The sequence below is a fragment of the Vanessa tameamea genome, chromosome 11 (genome assembly GCF_037043105.1).
Source record: "Vanessa tameamea isolate UH-Manoa-2023 chromosome 11, ilVanTame1 primary haplotype, whole genome shotgun sequence".
NCBI lineage: Eukaryota > Metazoa > Arthropoda > Insecta > Lepidoptera > Nymphalidae > Vanessa > Vanessa tameamea.
The window spans coordinates 6,817,678-6,835,788 of record NC_087319.1 but is presented as its reverse complement, the minus strand read 5'-3'; the positions used below and the strand labels follow the sequence as shown (position 1 = coordinate 6,835,788).

At 31.5% G+C, this 18,111-nt stretch overlaps 1 protein-coding gene across 5 annotated transcripts in view; it reads left to right on the top strand.

Moving 5' to 3' along the window:
- Positions 1–18,111, top strand: part of LOC113395185 (protein TANC2) — a 311,678-nt gene that overhangs the window by 192,907 nt on the left and 100,660 nt on the right. For 3 of the 5 annotated variants that reach the window (XM_064216204.1, XM_026632753.2, XM_026632755.2), the window contains 2 exons: positions 14,364–14,777; positions 15,455–15,568. In XM_064216204.1, the coding sequence (XP_064072274.1) occupies positions 14,364–14,777; positions 15,455–15,568 (528 nt within the window). Of the gene's footprint in view, positions 1–9,371; positions 9,402–14,363; positions 14,778–15,454; positions 15,569–18,111 lie in introns of all 5 variants that reach the window. The other 2 variants (XM_026632756.2, XM_026632754.2) reach the window with 2 other exon arrangements.

Here is an 18,111-nt window from a genome sequence, read left to right as displayed (position 1 = left end):
CAGATTACATATACAGTAAATAATGCCCTTAATTACAATATTTAATGAACTATTCAATGATTATTAAAGTATCCAGGGGGTAAATTTCGAGTCGAATTTTATGTTTTCTTATTAATATGTAAATGTAAAATTATTAAATCGACAATTTCGAAATTAACACCGCCTCTCTCTTTATTAATATAGAAGGTTTTTTTGTAAATATATGTTAATGTTAAAAAGATTAATAATATTAAAGAATTAGGGGTCCGCAGTTCAATAAATAACTATTCCATCTAAATATTAGTATTTTTTTTATTTTTCTTGATCTTCATTCCTGCAACTCTTGCTCACCCCACACGGGGACGAAGCCGCGAGCAGATACTGCAGATACTAATTAGATACATATTTCTTTACGAAATTACCAAAAATAAATAAATGTTTAATCGTTTCGATTTCTTCACTTCGTCTTAACAATAATAATTAATATGTTATTTCTTTTTGTTCACAGGTAAATACTTCAATAAAGAACAAGACATCAGTTCCCGTTACTATTAACGTATGAATTTAAAGGCTCAAATAAACAGTCCGTCTAAAAACGTCAACAGCAACCGTTGAAGAATTTCATTAAACATTTAACGTGCCCAATAAATCTGTAATTGCCTTTTTATCGAACCCCAACCGATGAGGACGATTCTTATTGTCTTGATATAAAAACTTGACGTCTTGACAAGTGTCCACTGGCTGCTATCAATTACTTTCTTGTATCTCAAATGACTTATAAGGAACGCGTCATACTAGTATTGTATCTAGTCTAGACTTCCGCTAGAAGACTCGGGCTCATTAGACGCTGAGACATTGAGATACCGGTTACAACTATTCAACATCTGTTCTTTATCTCAGATAGTCTCTGTCAATTTAATTTAAAACTTTGATAGAATACAGCAATATCATATGTATAGTAGGTACTATTGCTTAAGCTTAAATAAATATCAACATATCAGCCTAAACAATAAATGTTTAGTTAAACGATTGATTGCTCTTTCTGACATCATTGATTTCACAATCGAAAGAAAAATACACAAACTTTTTTAACTAACCACCTACTAAATAACGTTAATAATTAATTATGTGGCGTTAAATATACTACTTAAAAATTTAAACGCAAAAATGGTTTTAAAAAAATTATACAAAAAACGGAACTGCCATTTATGTCAAACTAAATTAAACAGCTCATAAAAAGAAAAACTAATTAAATTCTTAAAATACCAATACAACAGAATATCCAATCAATGTGATAAAATAAGGTCATTCATTGTATGGTATTCCTGAACGGCAATTACAATACCAGTTCCTGATTACCATACTAAAACTCACATTTCCTGAAATACCAAATAAGTGAAGCTAATCACAGTTAATCGACTTGTAACGATCACTATCAAGTCGAAGGTTTTATTTAAATTTGCATTCAACGCATCACTGCGAGCTTTTATAAAATAGGTTGGCCAACTGTTTTTGCTTCCAAAGACTCGTCTTGGCTTCTGACACATCTTTGTGATTACATTTCTATTTTTGACAATTCTATCTTTTGCTGTACAATAGATATACGAAATATTTTGATTATAATACTTAGAATAAGTCAGTCAACTCTAAATAAGTGCTAATCCTATTACTAACTTACTCTCAAGTCATTTTATTCTATATTTCCAATTTAAACATATATTTTTCTAGTTGTGATGCTAATCGATGTCTTAATAATTATGACCTTAATCGGGCTAGCTTAATACTTTTAATATGTGCGAAAATTATTATTGGTGGTATTTACTTTCGATGAGATTGATCATTACTTCGTAATTAACACTACACATTATAGAGGTGTGTCTTTACATAATGACATATTTATATTATGTTTAATAAAAAATAATAAAACAGTCAGTACAAATAATTAAAAATCAAATTTGAATTTAAAAAGACTGTTATATTCCATATGACGTAACGTCAATCATTTTAATGTTTATGCTCTTAGGGATAACTTCTTTAATAATTTTTAATCGAAGAATAAAATGATTAGCAATTTCTTTGCTTTATCTTGAAAACTCGATCGTTCCTTTCGATACAATAAAAGGGTGCTTAGTGGACAAGCCATGGTGTCTTTCATTTTGATATCAATCAAAGTATGTCTCAAGCCTAATCTATTACTGTTTAAATTGAAATAAAGGTGTCTATAGAAGGATCACCTTGTTATCCATAAGATTAAATGCAGATCAATGTACTATATATACTTTTGCAAAATCACCTCTAAATGTAAAACGCTAAGAACATTTATAGCACAACAAGTTGAATCCTTTATCCATTACTGGTATATTTCCATCGTATTTTGCCTGCCTCTGGATCTGAGGAAGTACAATCATCTTCACTATGAAGTGAGCCTATTATCTACTAGGCATGAGCCTATTATCGACTTTGAATAAAAACGATAGACAATTCCAACGCAGACGCCAAGAACATAAACTCCATTATAATACTGTCACTTGTATTTATGTTCTGTTTTGTGCGTTTCTGTATTAGTGTAGGAATGGCTTGTAGCTGTCAATCAGACCCTAGCATATCTTCATTAACTACAGAAATAAATCTTAATAATTTATATGTTTATTTTATTTCCTTTCAGGCAATTAATCATGCAGTAAAATACAGAAACTGTTGGTACTAAAAACGATCTAATTCTTTATAGCGAACTTTTGTACGGTTAACCTTGATGTAGTCGTCATTTACATAGAATATTAAAGCAATTATGGATCTAAGGTGACTCCTAAGAGCCGAGAGGTTAGAACACGTGAATCCTAACCGAAAGTTAAAGTAAGCAGCACTACATTTTCATCTGCTAAATTTGAGTTTATAATTTAAATCTTTCTTTATATTGAAGGAAAACAATCTTCATGAATTTTAATATGACTCTTATATCTCACATTGGAGCAGTGTGGCGAATATGCTTCAAAACCTTCTCTAAATCTTACTTTACTTCTTTTAATTATAAAATAAATGTGAGAGTAACTCTGTCTGTCTGTCGCTCTTTCACTGCCAAACCGCTAAACCGAATTTGGCGAAATTTGGTATGAAGCAAACTTGAACTCCAAGGAAGGACATAGGCTACGTTTTCTGCCTAACACATGACAAACAACCTCTAAAACGCGAGCGAAGGCGTGGGCAACAACTAGTCATACATAAACTCATATACTGTAGTTTGGTAAATATACTTATACCAAATAATTGAATAAAATTAAGATGCGAAATTAAATAATAATTAATCGGCAAATTAACGGTCCCTTTTGTATGTAATTATTTTATGGAAAATTTTAAATCGTCGAAGACAGTTATTTAACAATGGTATTTGTTGTCTGATATTCTTACTCGTATTATATGTTAATACAAATAAGTTCGTAAAGCTTTGTCTTGCAACAATCTTTTTCTGTCGTTTTGGATTTGTCCATCGAATTATGAGACTATGGGAAAAGAGATGGGACATACATACTAAAATATGTCCTGCGCAGTTCGCTAGTCTCCTTGATAATGGGCGGTTTGCCCGAAATAGGTCATTAGAGTATCATCATGATCACCTCTATTAACACTTTTATATACAAAATAGTTATAGAGCAATTGACAGCGACACGAATATCGAAGTTGAAGATATTAAAATATAAGTTACTAACGTGTTAGACCAGTAACGACACCGATTAATACAGAAATACGAGGCGTAAACAGTAATTACGTTTAATGTAAGCAATTATTTCAAATGCTTTATAAAGACTAAATAAATCGTAACTGAAACTCTTTTAAATTGCAAATGAATAAGTTTAAAATTACTTTTTTTTATTTTTGTGGTTTATTTTATGAAGTGATAAAAACGTAATTTTTGGCCGATCCCTGGAAGGTCTAAATGACAACTAAAACTGTTATCGGTCTCATAAAAATTAATATTCGTCTTAATGTATTTCGTCTTATAGGGTAAATTTGTACAGTATCGTAATGCTTTGTCTTTCTCTATCAAAAGCCGAATTACTTATGACAAAAAGAGACATATTATTGTGTCACTAGAACCGAAAATGCTACCTTTAATTTTAACCAAAGATTGAGAAGATTCTAATCCAGGCAGAGATGAGGTAAATACTATTTGTAATACAGATACGTATATTAGAGTACATTGTGAGAAAACTTGCCGGTACAATTTAATTAAATTTATAATTAACTCCGAACCTTTTTCTCGAGAAGAGGAGAGACTTGTCCTGTATCGAAACATTTACAGGGTTTTACTACTTTTAGTTGAATAACGATAACCTTCTATAACCTTCTATACAATGAAATTATTAGTACAGCCGATATATCAAGGCATAAATATTAATTAAAGAAGACAGAAATCGAAAACAAAGTTAATTAAGTAACATCCGTATAAAATAACGGTCAAAGTCATGTTTACATTCAACATATAATTTACAAACGTGATTTCACTGCTCGTTAAGTTAAACCGTAAACTCGACCGTGTTGTGACAGCGCTCAGCACCTCGTCCGTCAATCGCGTCGATGACACAATGACAAGCTAATGGCTTATATGTAATGACGTGTACACTATTTTAATTCCGCATTTAGAATTTATTGTATTTAATCTAATTTCTATTAATATCCATGTTTTTAGGGTACGCGTATGCTGTTATTGTTTGATCTCGTGTATCTCTAGTATGAATTATAATTTACTTAATTAAATCTGGCATGTTTAATACTTGATAGTTAGATAGATAAAGGATTTATTGTTAATCTCTAAATCAATAAAGCATACTTATAGGTAATAATGATCAATACAATGAAAGGAAAGAAACGCACAATTATAATAATGAAAGTTAACTGTAAAACTATGCGAAAGCTCTACGGCTTGCACCTCAGAAATCCTTTTGATGTAGTCAAAATAAAAAAAAAACAAACGAGGATCTATATTTTTAAATTAAACTCCGCTCATAATGAACCTGTGCTGCCTTGAGAGATATTTGTGTCATCTATTCGAATAAATAATATATAAAAATATTATTAAAATTTAATCAAAAACTAATTTCTTAAAGAATTAGGTGAAAAGCAAAGTCGAACGTGTGCGACACCGTAGATAGGATCACCACGATGTCTCATCACGAATGAGATTTCGTAACAATTCGTGCGAATGTTCGTATTGTCGTCACGATCTCCTGATAGCTATCTTCCCAGAATACGGCCGTGGAACAGAACTATAGTTTACGACGTTAACAAAACCAACGATAGTTAAATAAACCTTTCAATACACATCTTTCTGTACGATCTAGTATTGCTTTATTGAAATTTTACGATTTCCTTGGCTAAGATTCTGTAAATTTTATTAGTCAGTGCGTTCCTGCCACTGGACTTGTGTCATTTTGAACATGAGAAATGCTTATTTTAAGTGTTTCAAAAAGGAATACGTATTATCGGACCGTTGATAGACTGTGCAAATGAGAGGTCCGTAATCGAATGGACGACGCAAGTGAAGTGGCGAAGAAATACGATAAACATATTATTATCGTTTATTGCCCCATTAACGGATAATATCATTAAAATCTATATAAATATGTAAAGTTACAATAAAATAAATTTTAAATAAATAAGAAAGAAATGTTTTAAACTTCATACTTTGTTTTTAACCTTTATGTCAACCATTCATTTTTATTGTCATGACTAGCATGACCTAACTGAACTGACAGACGTCATGAACGCATTCTCTCAGCTTTCGATCTTAAAAGACCTGTCGACAGACAAAAGCCGATCTAAGATCATATGTAATTATTAATTAAAATATTTACAATAATAATCATCTTATTTAAAAGGAACGAATAAACATTATAAGATAAAATCACTATTACAATCACTTTTGGATCGTAAAACTGACACGGACTTGAAATGAAGATTCACTAACGCAATAAGAACTTAGTGCAATTACTTTTATTTATCAAAAGTATTTGATCACATAGGTTTTAATACTTATTTCGATATCCAAGACTTCTGTAAAATAATAATTTTTATTTAATAAATGAGTGCAATTTTATATAATCATATTGGCTCAATAAACAGCTGTATTGCTAATCTATTATATATAATCTTACGTTACATTTACATTTCAAAAAAGTTAAATAAGGTCGAATTTTTAATGACCAATTATGATGTAAATAATTTTAAAGTAAGGCAACATGAATAATAAAAAAATTAAATACATTATAAAAATGGAATACTTTTTTTATTTCATTCAAATGCGCAATTTCATATTAATAACAAAACAACTACATGTTCTAGTTAAGATTAAATCCTTCACACACATAGTTTAATTTATCCGAATATCAAAACTATAAATACAACAAGGTAACGATTCCGAGATTGCTTCTGCGTGAATTAATCGCGTCGAGTGTGAAATGCACCTCGCTGCACTGCAATCGGCCACTCACCCTCATATTTATGTTACTCGCTGCTCATAAAGTACTTACATCCGATTGGAAAGGGTAATTGGGAGTGGATTACTTTGCAGGTGTCTTTAATATATAACGTTTCAGCCCGCACACGATTTTGTCATTATTCTTGTATTACAGGAATATTCGATTTATATTTTATTTACGCTTGATTTATTTGAATAATTATTGTGTTTAATTTGAAAACCTTGATTGGAAACTTTCGCGCGTGATCGAAATTCCATTAAATTTGTGTGGTGAATATTCAGAACAAAATCATTTTCTTTCTTTTGCTTTTGCAATAAATACTAAATAAATGTACGACACTTTTTACTTAGACGTGAGCACTCGAATATTTTCTTCTTAAATATGAATAGATAAACGTTTTAGTAGTTACATGCCTATTAGACTAATATTATATAAAATATTTTTTTATTTTAATTTTAAAATATAAATTTTGTATTTCGAATTAGTCTGAAGTATTGTTTTGTGATTGTAGGAAAGTACCAATGAATAACAGTTTCGTAGAACACCGTTATTTAAATCTATATATCCGGTTTAAATTTTGCTCTACACTTTATCTCCTCATCACAGCCTGTCATATTATTTACTTACAGAACCTCAAAGCCGATTACGTTCGATAGAGACTACTCTTATATAAATGTGATATATTGAACAAGTTATTAGCCGTGATTTAGTACTTTTATTTGATACTAGACTTAACAGATTAGTTACCAGAGCTAACTATATAATGCTTTTATAAACAGAAAACCAAATAGACAATGGTATTATGTATTGTTACAAAACCTCGCTGATCTTAAACACACCCATTTAATATTACGCCTCTATTATCACAGATCTAAATGCCTTTGGCTACGAAAAACAAAATATCAAATACGTTGTTTCATAATTTAGTATTCCTATAAAATACCATTGCAGGTCGCAGGTCAGATCTCAAAATATTACACGGAGTGAAATGTATGATGTAGTGTACTTTACTATTTACTTTTATTTAACTTCGCTTATTATGTGTAGAACAAATCTAGCGACTGTACTTTAAACCAATTCCGCTCAACAGATTTTGAAATTTTGTTCAGTTTTAATGAATAGGACTATAAAAAATGGCTTACTGTAAAACGTAATAAAACCTAAGAGAACGTATGAGACATACATACGTCCATACCTCTAATTAACATTTGAATACTTTTAACACTTTTTATTCGAAATTTATAATATTTATTTATTATAAATTTCCAATTAAGCATCAGCTTGAATCGTAAAGAATACTAAATCAAACGGAAGCAACTAGAACCATACGAATTTAACTTAGTAGTCAATACCGACAGTTTACAGTTTAAGAAGATGGACCGTAACAACTGCATTGCGTAACTTCGAGTTACTGTTCTGTGGAGGTTAAATCAATATAAGACAAATAAAATTATATTTTCTCAAAATTTAATATTCAGCCACAATGTAAATATAAACTTTTATTACTATTCAAAAAGATACAACATAGTAACCAAAGAGTAATCAATGAGCTGTCAATAAACAAATAAATTATTAGCACATCTGTGATAGCGCCAAACTTCTTAAATTGTTTACAATCAAAAATATGTTTTTATTTCAATAAATTATGTCATATAACCGCGAAAAGATAGTAACCCTGATTCGTCCTCCTATATTAGTGACATAAATAATGCTCCCAAATTTAATGCTATTTAATCCATACTGTGACTTTTTTATGGCATAACAGTCACCTGATGGTAAATGGTCACCACCGCTTATAGACGTCGTTGTTGTAAATATAAATATAAATATTGGACAACATCACATACATTACTCTGATCCCAATGTAAGTAGCTAAAGCACTTGTGTTATGGAAAATCAGAAGTAACGACGGTACCACATACACCCAGACCCAAGACAACATAGAAAACTAATGAACTTTTTCTACATCGACTCGACCGGGAATCGAACCCGGGACCTCGGAGTGGCGTACCCATGAAAACCGGTGTACACACTACTCGACCACGGAGGTCGTCAAATAATAACCATTCCTTACATCGCCAATACACCGCCAATCTTAGGGGGCTAAGATGCTTGTGCCTGTTGCTACACGGACTCACTCAACCTTCAAACCGGAACACAACAATAATAAGTATTGCTGTTTGGCGATAGAATATCTAATGAGTGGATGGTACCCACCAAACGAACTCGCATAAACCCATACCACCGAGTAAAACTAACGCACAACAAACGACAAAGTCAAAATGAGGTCTTTTTTAGCTCCTTTTTGTCATAATTGATTATGAATCTTTCTAAAAACAATATAATCTTAATAGCTACCGGTCTCTTCAAATACACATATGTAAACAAATATCATAAACCAATCACTGCGATACAGATCTCACTGCCCAATTAGGTGGTTAAATGAATACCGTATCGCGTTAATATTTTATAGTGATCTACGCCTTTTTTGTAATTGGTTTATCAAATATCGATAAATATTTCCAAACATGTTGTACAAATTATACTTTTACTACCATTAACTACTTTTATTAGCAATAAAAGATACATATGGCGGATATATCTATACACATCTTCGAAATATACAGCTTCTCTATAGACAACTTTCTGATATGTTATAGATAAGTAAGCCAACTTTCGCGGGAAATCCGCTTCGGCTGATTTTTTTTCTGTAACAGCAAAATATAAACAAGACCAAAAATATGTAAAAATATATACATATTTATATTAGGTATATCATGATAATTATAAAACAATAAACAGACGATTAAAATTTTCAGTTTCTGCATGAAAATCAATACCGTATTATTTTCTAATTACATTATTAACCAAAACTTTTCAATCAAAAATTAAATTTGAATAATATTTCTTCTGCTCTAGGTACCGGATTGTAGGAGAAACTACATGTTTGTGAGTTGATATTCACTACATAACTAATAAACTGATTCCTAACTTAGTTTATTAAAGTATCAATAATACGGGGTGTTTTGATGCCTTTCCTAATATCTAATAATAGCTGTATACTGAATCTTTGGCTATGTAACTTTAACTCCTGTATAATACATTTGTATTCCTTGAATGTAAAATATCAAAATTTAATGTCTGACCGACGCATTTGATAAGAAAAATTCACGAATTGTCTCGCTGTTCCATATCGATCGGGACAAAATAAGATTAAAAAATCGTTGTGTTTACATAGAATCAAACCCGTATTTTATTTCAAATCTAGGTGTGTTACTAGACTCTTAGTGCATTTTAAATCATCATGATAAATTCGAAAGTATTAAAAATTTAAATTAATAGTACACTAGGATATGACTAACTGACAGTAATATCTCTAATGATATAATTAAAACAGCTATTCATTTACGCAAATACCAATTAACCCATGAGTCAGGACAATGAGATGAAATGACGACACATTCCCATATCATTAAATTGAAACATTTCATATATATATGCCTCAATCAACAGACGGACAAACCAGAAAAGAATCCTATAGATATGTTATTATATATGATCCATACCTACAAACATAAATAGTTTTATAATAACTTAATACATGCTTATTACCTTTAAGTAAACATTGCAAGTAATTTTGAATAATTATTATTATATGCCATGAAAAATAGTTCCAAGATTTTGAGTATTTTTTTTATAATTTTAGCCTCAGGTTGCTTATCCCACCAATCTTTTCCAAGTACTCTTAAATGAAACATAAAAAAACGTTCGATTGACTTGTATATTTATTATTTAACCAACTTTTTCAGTAAACTTTTACACTATGAGTTAATAATAAAAATATTGTGAAAGTTGAATTATATTATATTATCGTCATAACTTTTGTTATTCATGTCTTTAATATTACAAGTACAGCGTCTGAAACTTTTATGAGTATTGTTATAATTCTGACTAACTAATAGAGCCTCTTGGTGAAGGTTTATACTCAATCGGAATAATTGACTACTTCCATCTACGTATTACTCCTATGTACTTTACATCTCATCACGTGCTCACTCAAAAGTAATTTCGAAACAAATGAATATTTTATATACATATGTCGGATCATCAGAAGGGAATACTCTGTGGAACCAGCTTTCGCCGGCGGTTTTTCCGAACCGATACGACTTGGGAACCTTCAAGAAAAGAGCGTACTCTTTCCTGAAAGGCCGGCAACGCACCTGCAAGCCCCCTGGTGTTGCAGATGTCCATGGGCGGTGGTAGTCACTTTCCATCAGGTGGGCCTCCTGCTCGTTTGCCACCTATGACATAAAAAAAAAAGGGCCTTTAGAATGTTCTTGGCTGTTATCCTCCATGGTGGACGTGATAATGGCGGAATATCAGAAATAAAAATGCGTTGTAACTGTTCAATAGTACACTATTATTTAATTCCCAGTACACGTACACAAAATATAATACGGTTAGGTTGATTATCTTAGGTTGAGAGTCAATAGATTTGAAAGTGTCTGCCTCGTGCGACGATTACAAGTTGAATGAATCAGCTGTCAGCACGTTTTATGACACAGTACCCTATTCGGGACTACCCGCTCTTAACATTAATATTCGATTACATTTAAACACTTTGTTATCACAAAAATTACAATAATTATCAGACCGGATACAAACAATTGATCAACACGAACGTCATTAAAATTAATCAAACCATGATTAATACTAAATCTTCCTATGAAATTATCAACGCGCCGTCTTATATTTGTTACATTGAGTACGTATTTACACTTGCACTAGATATTCAGCGGTAAAAATATATGCAACAAAAATAATTGCTACTCTCGGTTGCAAATGAAAATACGCTTCTCATAACTCATAAAAACAAAATATTTTTTACACGTTCTAAAAGTAAATTAAATATAATTGGTTTCAATGTTCTAGGAACGTTTTATGGCTATTTATTATAATAGCTGTATGTAATAAAACATCAAAACAAGATTTATTGCACCTGCAAACATATTTTACGCAGTAAGTTCTTACGATATGTTTAGTAACTAGCTAATACTCGCAATTCTGTCCGCGTGGCAAATTATAATATCGAATTTATAAGATAAAAATATTTTTCATAAACTGTATATATATTAATTAACATAAATGTTGTGGATTTTTATGTAAAAAAATTGACAATCAGCCCGAATGAAAATAGAATTTGACAGGATTTATTCACTTGTTCACTTTTAAGACCGTTAGTTTTAGGACTAACGGTTTTACGTATCTGTCTCTTCCCGGTGCAAGATTGCACTGCTATTAGATTAGATCATTCATCATTGGAGCGTGAGAGAGAATGGAGAGTGTTTCTGTGTTTACAGACACACTTGTGCTCATGCGCAGGCTAGACTCTATATTAAGGTGACCTCCTGTGGTAATAACAGCTAAAAATAATCGCGGAACAAAGATATTAATAAAAGAATGTCGGGATCTTTTATAGCTTTTAAATATATGACCAGACAGAAATGACTTACGAGTTTACTAATATATACTATTATAAGTTGTGATGGAGCAACTGAATTTAAAATCTTAATAGAATAGTTTTTAATAGTCAAATATTTCAAAATTTAATTTAATTTTGTGCAACGAAATATAAAATTACTATTTGAAGGAATTAATATCAACTGGTATTACTAAGTCTCGTAGAAACGTGTTATTATTTTTTTCCTTTATGATCATGCAAATGTAAAGTAATTAAAAAAAACTACAATCAGCAATCACTCAACTCAGTAGACACTATTCATTTATCATTATGACAAAAAATCTTATATGGTCCATTTAAGCTTAATCAAAAATAAATAGTAGTACCATTTAAAGCAAAACATTGAATACGTCTAAAAACAATAAATACAAATAAATATGAACTTTTTCATATCAAAGATTCAATTCAGTGAATCTTTTCACCTTGAAATGAAGAATGAGTCAACGTCTGCCGACCCAGACAGACGTTAGCTATCCAAAACGCGGCATTCGCTGTCTCTTTTCATTACTACATGGATAACAAGGACAGGTCAGTACCATCTTCCTGGAGAATCCTATTATTATACAAGAACATACAGGGACTTGAATCAAGACATTCTTTTAGGTCTTCAGCCTTTACATGTATTTAAGATTTATCGTAATGTATTACAAATGATAAATAATATGTACAGTATGTTTATATTATTTTTTCTTACCACCTATATCTCAAAATCTCAATGGAACTCAAGGCGTTAATCTATCAGCTAAATCACGTCGACTGAAATTTAATATAATGCATTACCACATTTTTAAAACTATAATTTTATGGTGCCCTAACCACGCTTCTTATTTTTACTTACTTTCTTAATAATTTAGGTAATTCAAGCAAATCGATATTAATATAATGAATGACACTATTGAACTCTTTGATTTGACTTTCAATCGTAAGTACATTACAGAAATGGGCTATTACATTAATAAGGCATTTTGTATAGAATTTCGGAGAATAAAACACTTAATGCTTAATCATTGTGAGAGTTACAAAATAATAAATATGAACTAAATTCGTTGTAATTTTAAGAAAGTAACTGTATGGAATATAATGTCTTAATAAATACTAAATAACCGCACTCTAGTTAATTGTGTACCGTCAAATTTTAATACGACCAAATTACTGTTATTATTGTAAGTTAAGAGATATGAATTATGGGCATTAATGGAGCTATATAAGCATTAATGAGATAAAAAATGTGGTTTCTTTTCACATAGTCGAATCTTAATTCAAATTACCAACGACATTCTAAGTCTAATCATCGATTTTACGGATGACATCCTACGAATAACATTCGCTTTTAAGCCACACGATGTACTTCGGAAATCATCAGTCGTATTCTCACAAAATTATTGTCTTTTCGAATGATTACTTAGAACATCAGAAGTAATTATTATTTGTAAATATCATCAACATCTTCAAGAACTTTATTTTTCAAAATTATACAATTCAATTTTTACAACTTGATTGATTATACATTGTTTTCTGATTAATGCAATAATTATACGCGTTAAATTCGGCCGTATTTATTCAGATCAGATTAATGCTTGTGCAAAAAATTGTTCTCATAAAGGTCAGAAAAGGAAAGCGTGCCTCGGGCTCTTAAACCAGCTGATGCAAAATATTGTTTAAAAGAAATTGACCATTCATGAAAATAATAAATCAAGTTGACGATCGTTAAACTTTAACTCTTATATTTTGTATCATAAAAACTTTTTTTCTTTAAATTAGCAAATATAAAGGCACTAATACTTAAAAAGAGATTAAGTCCTGCAAAAGACCTAAAGATTTCGACGTATGCGCGTACTATCGTCAATCTTACGATGTCATTTGTCTGTTTAAATCAAGACTTACAAAGAGAGTGAACACACACTTACATTTTTGTATTCGCGACATTGAAATTTAATTGCTATGTGCTAAATATTAACGGATCGCTTAATTTGAAATTGATATAAATCTTGGGAAGACGTTCATTACGAATTTCACTGCAATCGGACAAGTCGATAAATCAGAATTAATTAAAAACTGCTGTAATGTTCAGAGTACCATATAATACATTGAAGATATCACGGACATTTTAGTTAAAAATCATATGCTTTAAGTTATAATTAATCTTGTTCAAGTTTAAATCACCTACATTTAATTCTACGTGTTCATTTATATGTAATTGCTTGTACTACATTCTCGCATAAAATGAATTGTGCAATTATCTTCCACAAGGTAACGACAAGGATATTCAGGCTTAAATAAATTTCCATACGAAATTCTACAATGACATCAGACTTTACCTTAAACATCTGATTTAAATAATATTTAACTACATAACACTAATAATTTATTTATGTTTTTTTTTGTTCCAGATTTAGCGGCGCTACGACAATTATTGGATAGCGAAACTGGCGGCACGACTTGTCCAAGTTGTAATATGCCCTTTGATAAGGGTAAAAAGAGAAAGTTGATTGACACGTGCGGTCATGAACGGTGCTATTCCTGCATGTTCAGAAACGAAGCTTGCCCTATATGTGCCAGAAAAAGTCAAGGGAGGAGGCAAGTCATGGAGAGGTATACACCATCACCACAGCGACAAGTCGATCAGGAGTGGCAGTCACCGACACGGCTTCCAAAACCACCGAAACAACCATCGAGTCTAGCTCAAAGTTGTCCCACACCACCGCACACGAGGAGAAGATTCTTTCTGAGTCCCAAATCATTACGGAGTCCTTTTGGCCAACGTAGCAGTCGCCATTCACATGAAAACCACGTGCCTCTTTCTGGTAAGCTATTATCGCACGCCATCTTTTCATTTGCATACCTGTGGGACCACGGTGGCCTCCGTATTGCATTGCGTTGCGTAAGCCCTAAACACGCAATGCACTTTACTCCATTAATATATTGGACCGACTAAAATTTCATTCACTAAGCCTCTCACTTTTCGAATAGATTCTTTTATGAACATAGAAACGAGGATTCCTCGAGACGTAAATAATGGTGAATGACAATTGCGCCTAGCCCACGCGTCCCCGCCGGATGTACGTAGGGGGTTCCGCAAGGGACCGGTTGTCTGCCTTGCGTATTTATTACTTTAGGTACAGATCAGACTTTTGCAATCCTGCCCGCGCAGACAGCGGGCCGGCGAACATTATCACACTATCTGGTACATTTTCGATTTCCATTAATTACATCATTCCGGTCCCGTCGAAATATAAAGCAGTTTGATCACAGCTGCATGCTCAATAAATTATAGTTTAAATTCAATACAACACTTGCTCGGGTGCTACTGTTCTTAATCAATCGAATAACATTTCTGTTCATAAATGTGTAACAACAATCTTTAACGTATATTTATTTTATTGTCTTCACAATTACAATAAAGTAATGAAAATGCTTACTGCAATATTTTAGTTCAAATAATCAAATAAATGTAGAATTATTTTGTTGGGTATTTTAACAGGATTACCGGAGGAGGGTCCCAGAAGTGCGGCGTGGCCAAGTCTTGTATTCAATAAAATAAGATCGCTGTGGTCCGCTCATTCCTCCGTTCCTCACGGACTCAACCAATTGACAGGCACGGCAACATAATAGTAAAAGTCTATTGAAGGAATGTTGATCGATAATTTTGTTTCTAAAACATCAAAAAAGTATAAATTAACATGAAAGAAAATTAATTAAATAAATCATGATTAATCACTTTAAAAATGTAAAGTTTCTTAAATAAGATATACGACGTCAAAGTCGAGCTCTACAATGTTCTAATTATTTATGTGCAAAACAAATACCTCTGTCGGTATTCGATCCACATTCCTTCGAGCCCAATCGGGCACGGCCGCTCGATTTTTGCACATCTTTTTGCCTGTTTGCATTTGCCAGTCGTCTCGGTTATTTGATGCACAGCTTTTTTATCGAAACCAGTTTTTTGTTTGGTTTTACATCTGTGTTTAATTTGCGTGTTTTTATTTTTTTTATTTACAAGCTTACATCTCCATATCTGCGAATGCTAATTTATTCATTGTAACTGTTAACATATCGATATAATTGGCTATCAATAGGTTGTGTAAAATGAACCGACAATTTTATCATTGCTTGTCAGTTACCAACTCTAGAAAGCCTTTCGTTCCTCGCATGATTTGAGGCTTTTGTGATAGAGTTAGAAAGATAAGCTTAAACGCTATGAGAGAGATTTATTTTTTTGGAAATTTATTAAACCTCAAGAGGTTGACAGTTACAGTTTTTCGTATCATCTTTAATATTGCTTCATATTGTTGTTTTATAGAACCTCATATATTTTAAAAATCACTTACGACAGTAATATTACAACTACACTTCATATCACTTGCATAAAATACCTTAAAAACAAAAATTAATTTTATACTTATATTTTTAATACACACCAAATATAAATATATTCCAAAGGCAATTTAAATGTGATTTAACGTGATGACGAAACAAGATGGCTGCTCCTGTCTCGGAGCAATTTTGAATAATGCGTACATAACAAGTAGCCATGTATTGCGTTTAAAGTTAACAAGTTTATCGCTTACGAACATCGTCGCTGGCCATTCGAGGATATTATGGTTAACTTTAGTCGCCTTTCTAACTCCTTTTATACCACAGATTTAGCATACAATATGTTTGCCTAAACTGCTAAAGGTATTATCAAGATTAGGGTTTTAGAGTAAGGTTGTCATTTTCATGTCGGATTTATTGTAAATGAAATCTTGTCGACGGCTTCATCATATATTAATATATAGTTTTACCTGGCATATGAATCTCGTGATTAAGAATATCCTAAACCCAATTTGGTATAGCCTTGTAGTTCCGACAGACAGTCTCAACCTGCGAAGGTGGTGTCTGACTAAGTATTTTTTAAGCACATTCATTTTCAGCATTTGCTGTTTTTGTATTTCCAAGGTCCTTGCCAAGGTTAGTCACCAAGCTCAGCATCTGGCAGGCGGCGGGCGTAAATGCATAAGAGTCTGCTAAATCTTTTTCATATAAATGTTTATATATTACGTTGACCTCAACAAGTTGGATTAGCATTAAAAAATGGTAATGATAAACATAATTAATCTACAAAAAAACTCCTCTACTTAACTAATCTCAAAGTATCTCTTATTTGTTAAGTTATTTACTAAGTTATTTGTCTGTATCTACATTAAATTATTCATAATTAATTTAATTACCGACACTGCCCAGTTACGGTTTAATACATTTGTATAGTATATCATACATTTTATAAATGCTCACAAATGTACAAAATTAGATAACAATTTTTTATTACATCCAAACTGTCGTATTATAACAAAAATATTTAGAAAAAAATAAAATAAAAAATAAACTGTAAAGCTAAAGGAAATAACTATTACATTGAGAGATTTACATAAACTATTTGGCATAATTAAAAGAAAACATAGTGGCTCAGAATCAAGCTGGTATCCAACAAACTTGCATAGAATGCTGATTTATTTCCATGAATACTGATAAATTTATTTTCAAACTAATTCCATTTAAGAATTATTCGTAGTATCCAGATAAAAAGGAAAAGATGTCGATATGGTGCAATTACCAACGAATATAAACGCATGTACGCGTTCCTACCAACTTGTTTCAGTAATGAAATGAGAGGAATGTATTTCCCTCATCGAGACTTATATCTCTATCTTGCAATTTGATTGAGGTATTTAATCCGGCATAATCTGACAAATTGTCGGTCAATAGCATTGTTGTGGGCGAAGGTTGGACGGATTGTTCACGCTGAGTGGGTTTGTCGTTTCGGTTATATAGAACAAGGTGAAAGACGCCCTCACTGCATTGGACCCTCGTGGAGTGTCAATCAGACGATGCAAAATAGTATCGTGATAATTGACTTTAATATAATTCTCGTCACAGTTACCATTTAAAAGATTTTCCAATATTTATTTCACCTACTAAAAGGATCATGATAGTTGATTAAGATGCAATTTTTTTTTTTAGATACTCATATTTTAGAGAAATTGAGTTCTTTGGAAACGACATTAATAAACTCTATACCAATAATACTACATATAGTTAAATAACTATTTAATTTATGTTTGTAAATAATCTTAATCTCATTTTCAAAGTCAAAGGCCA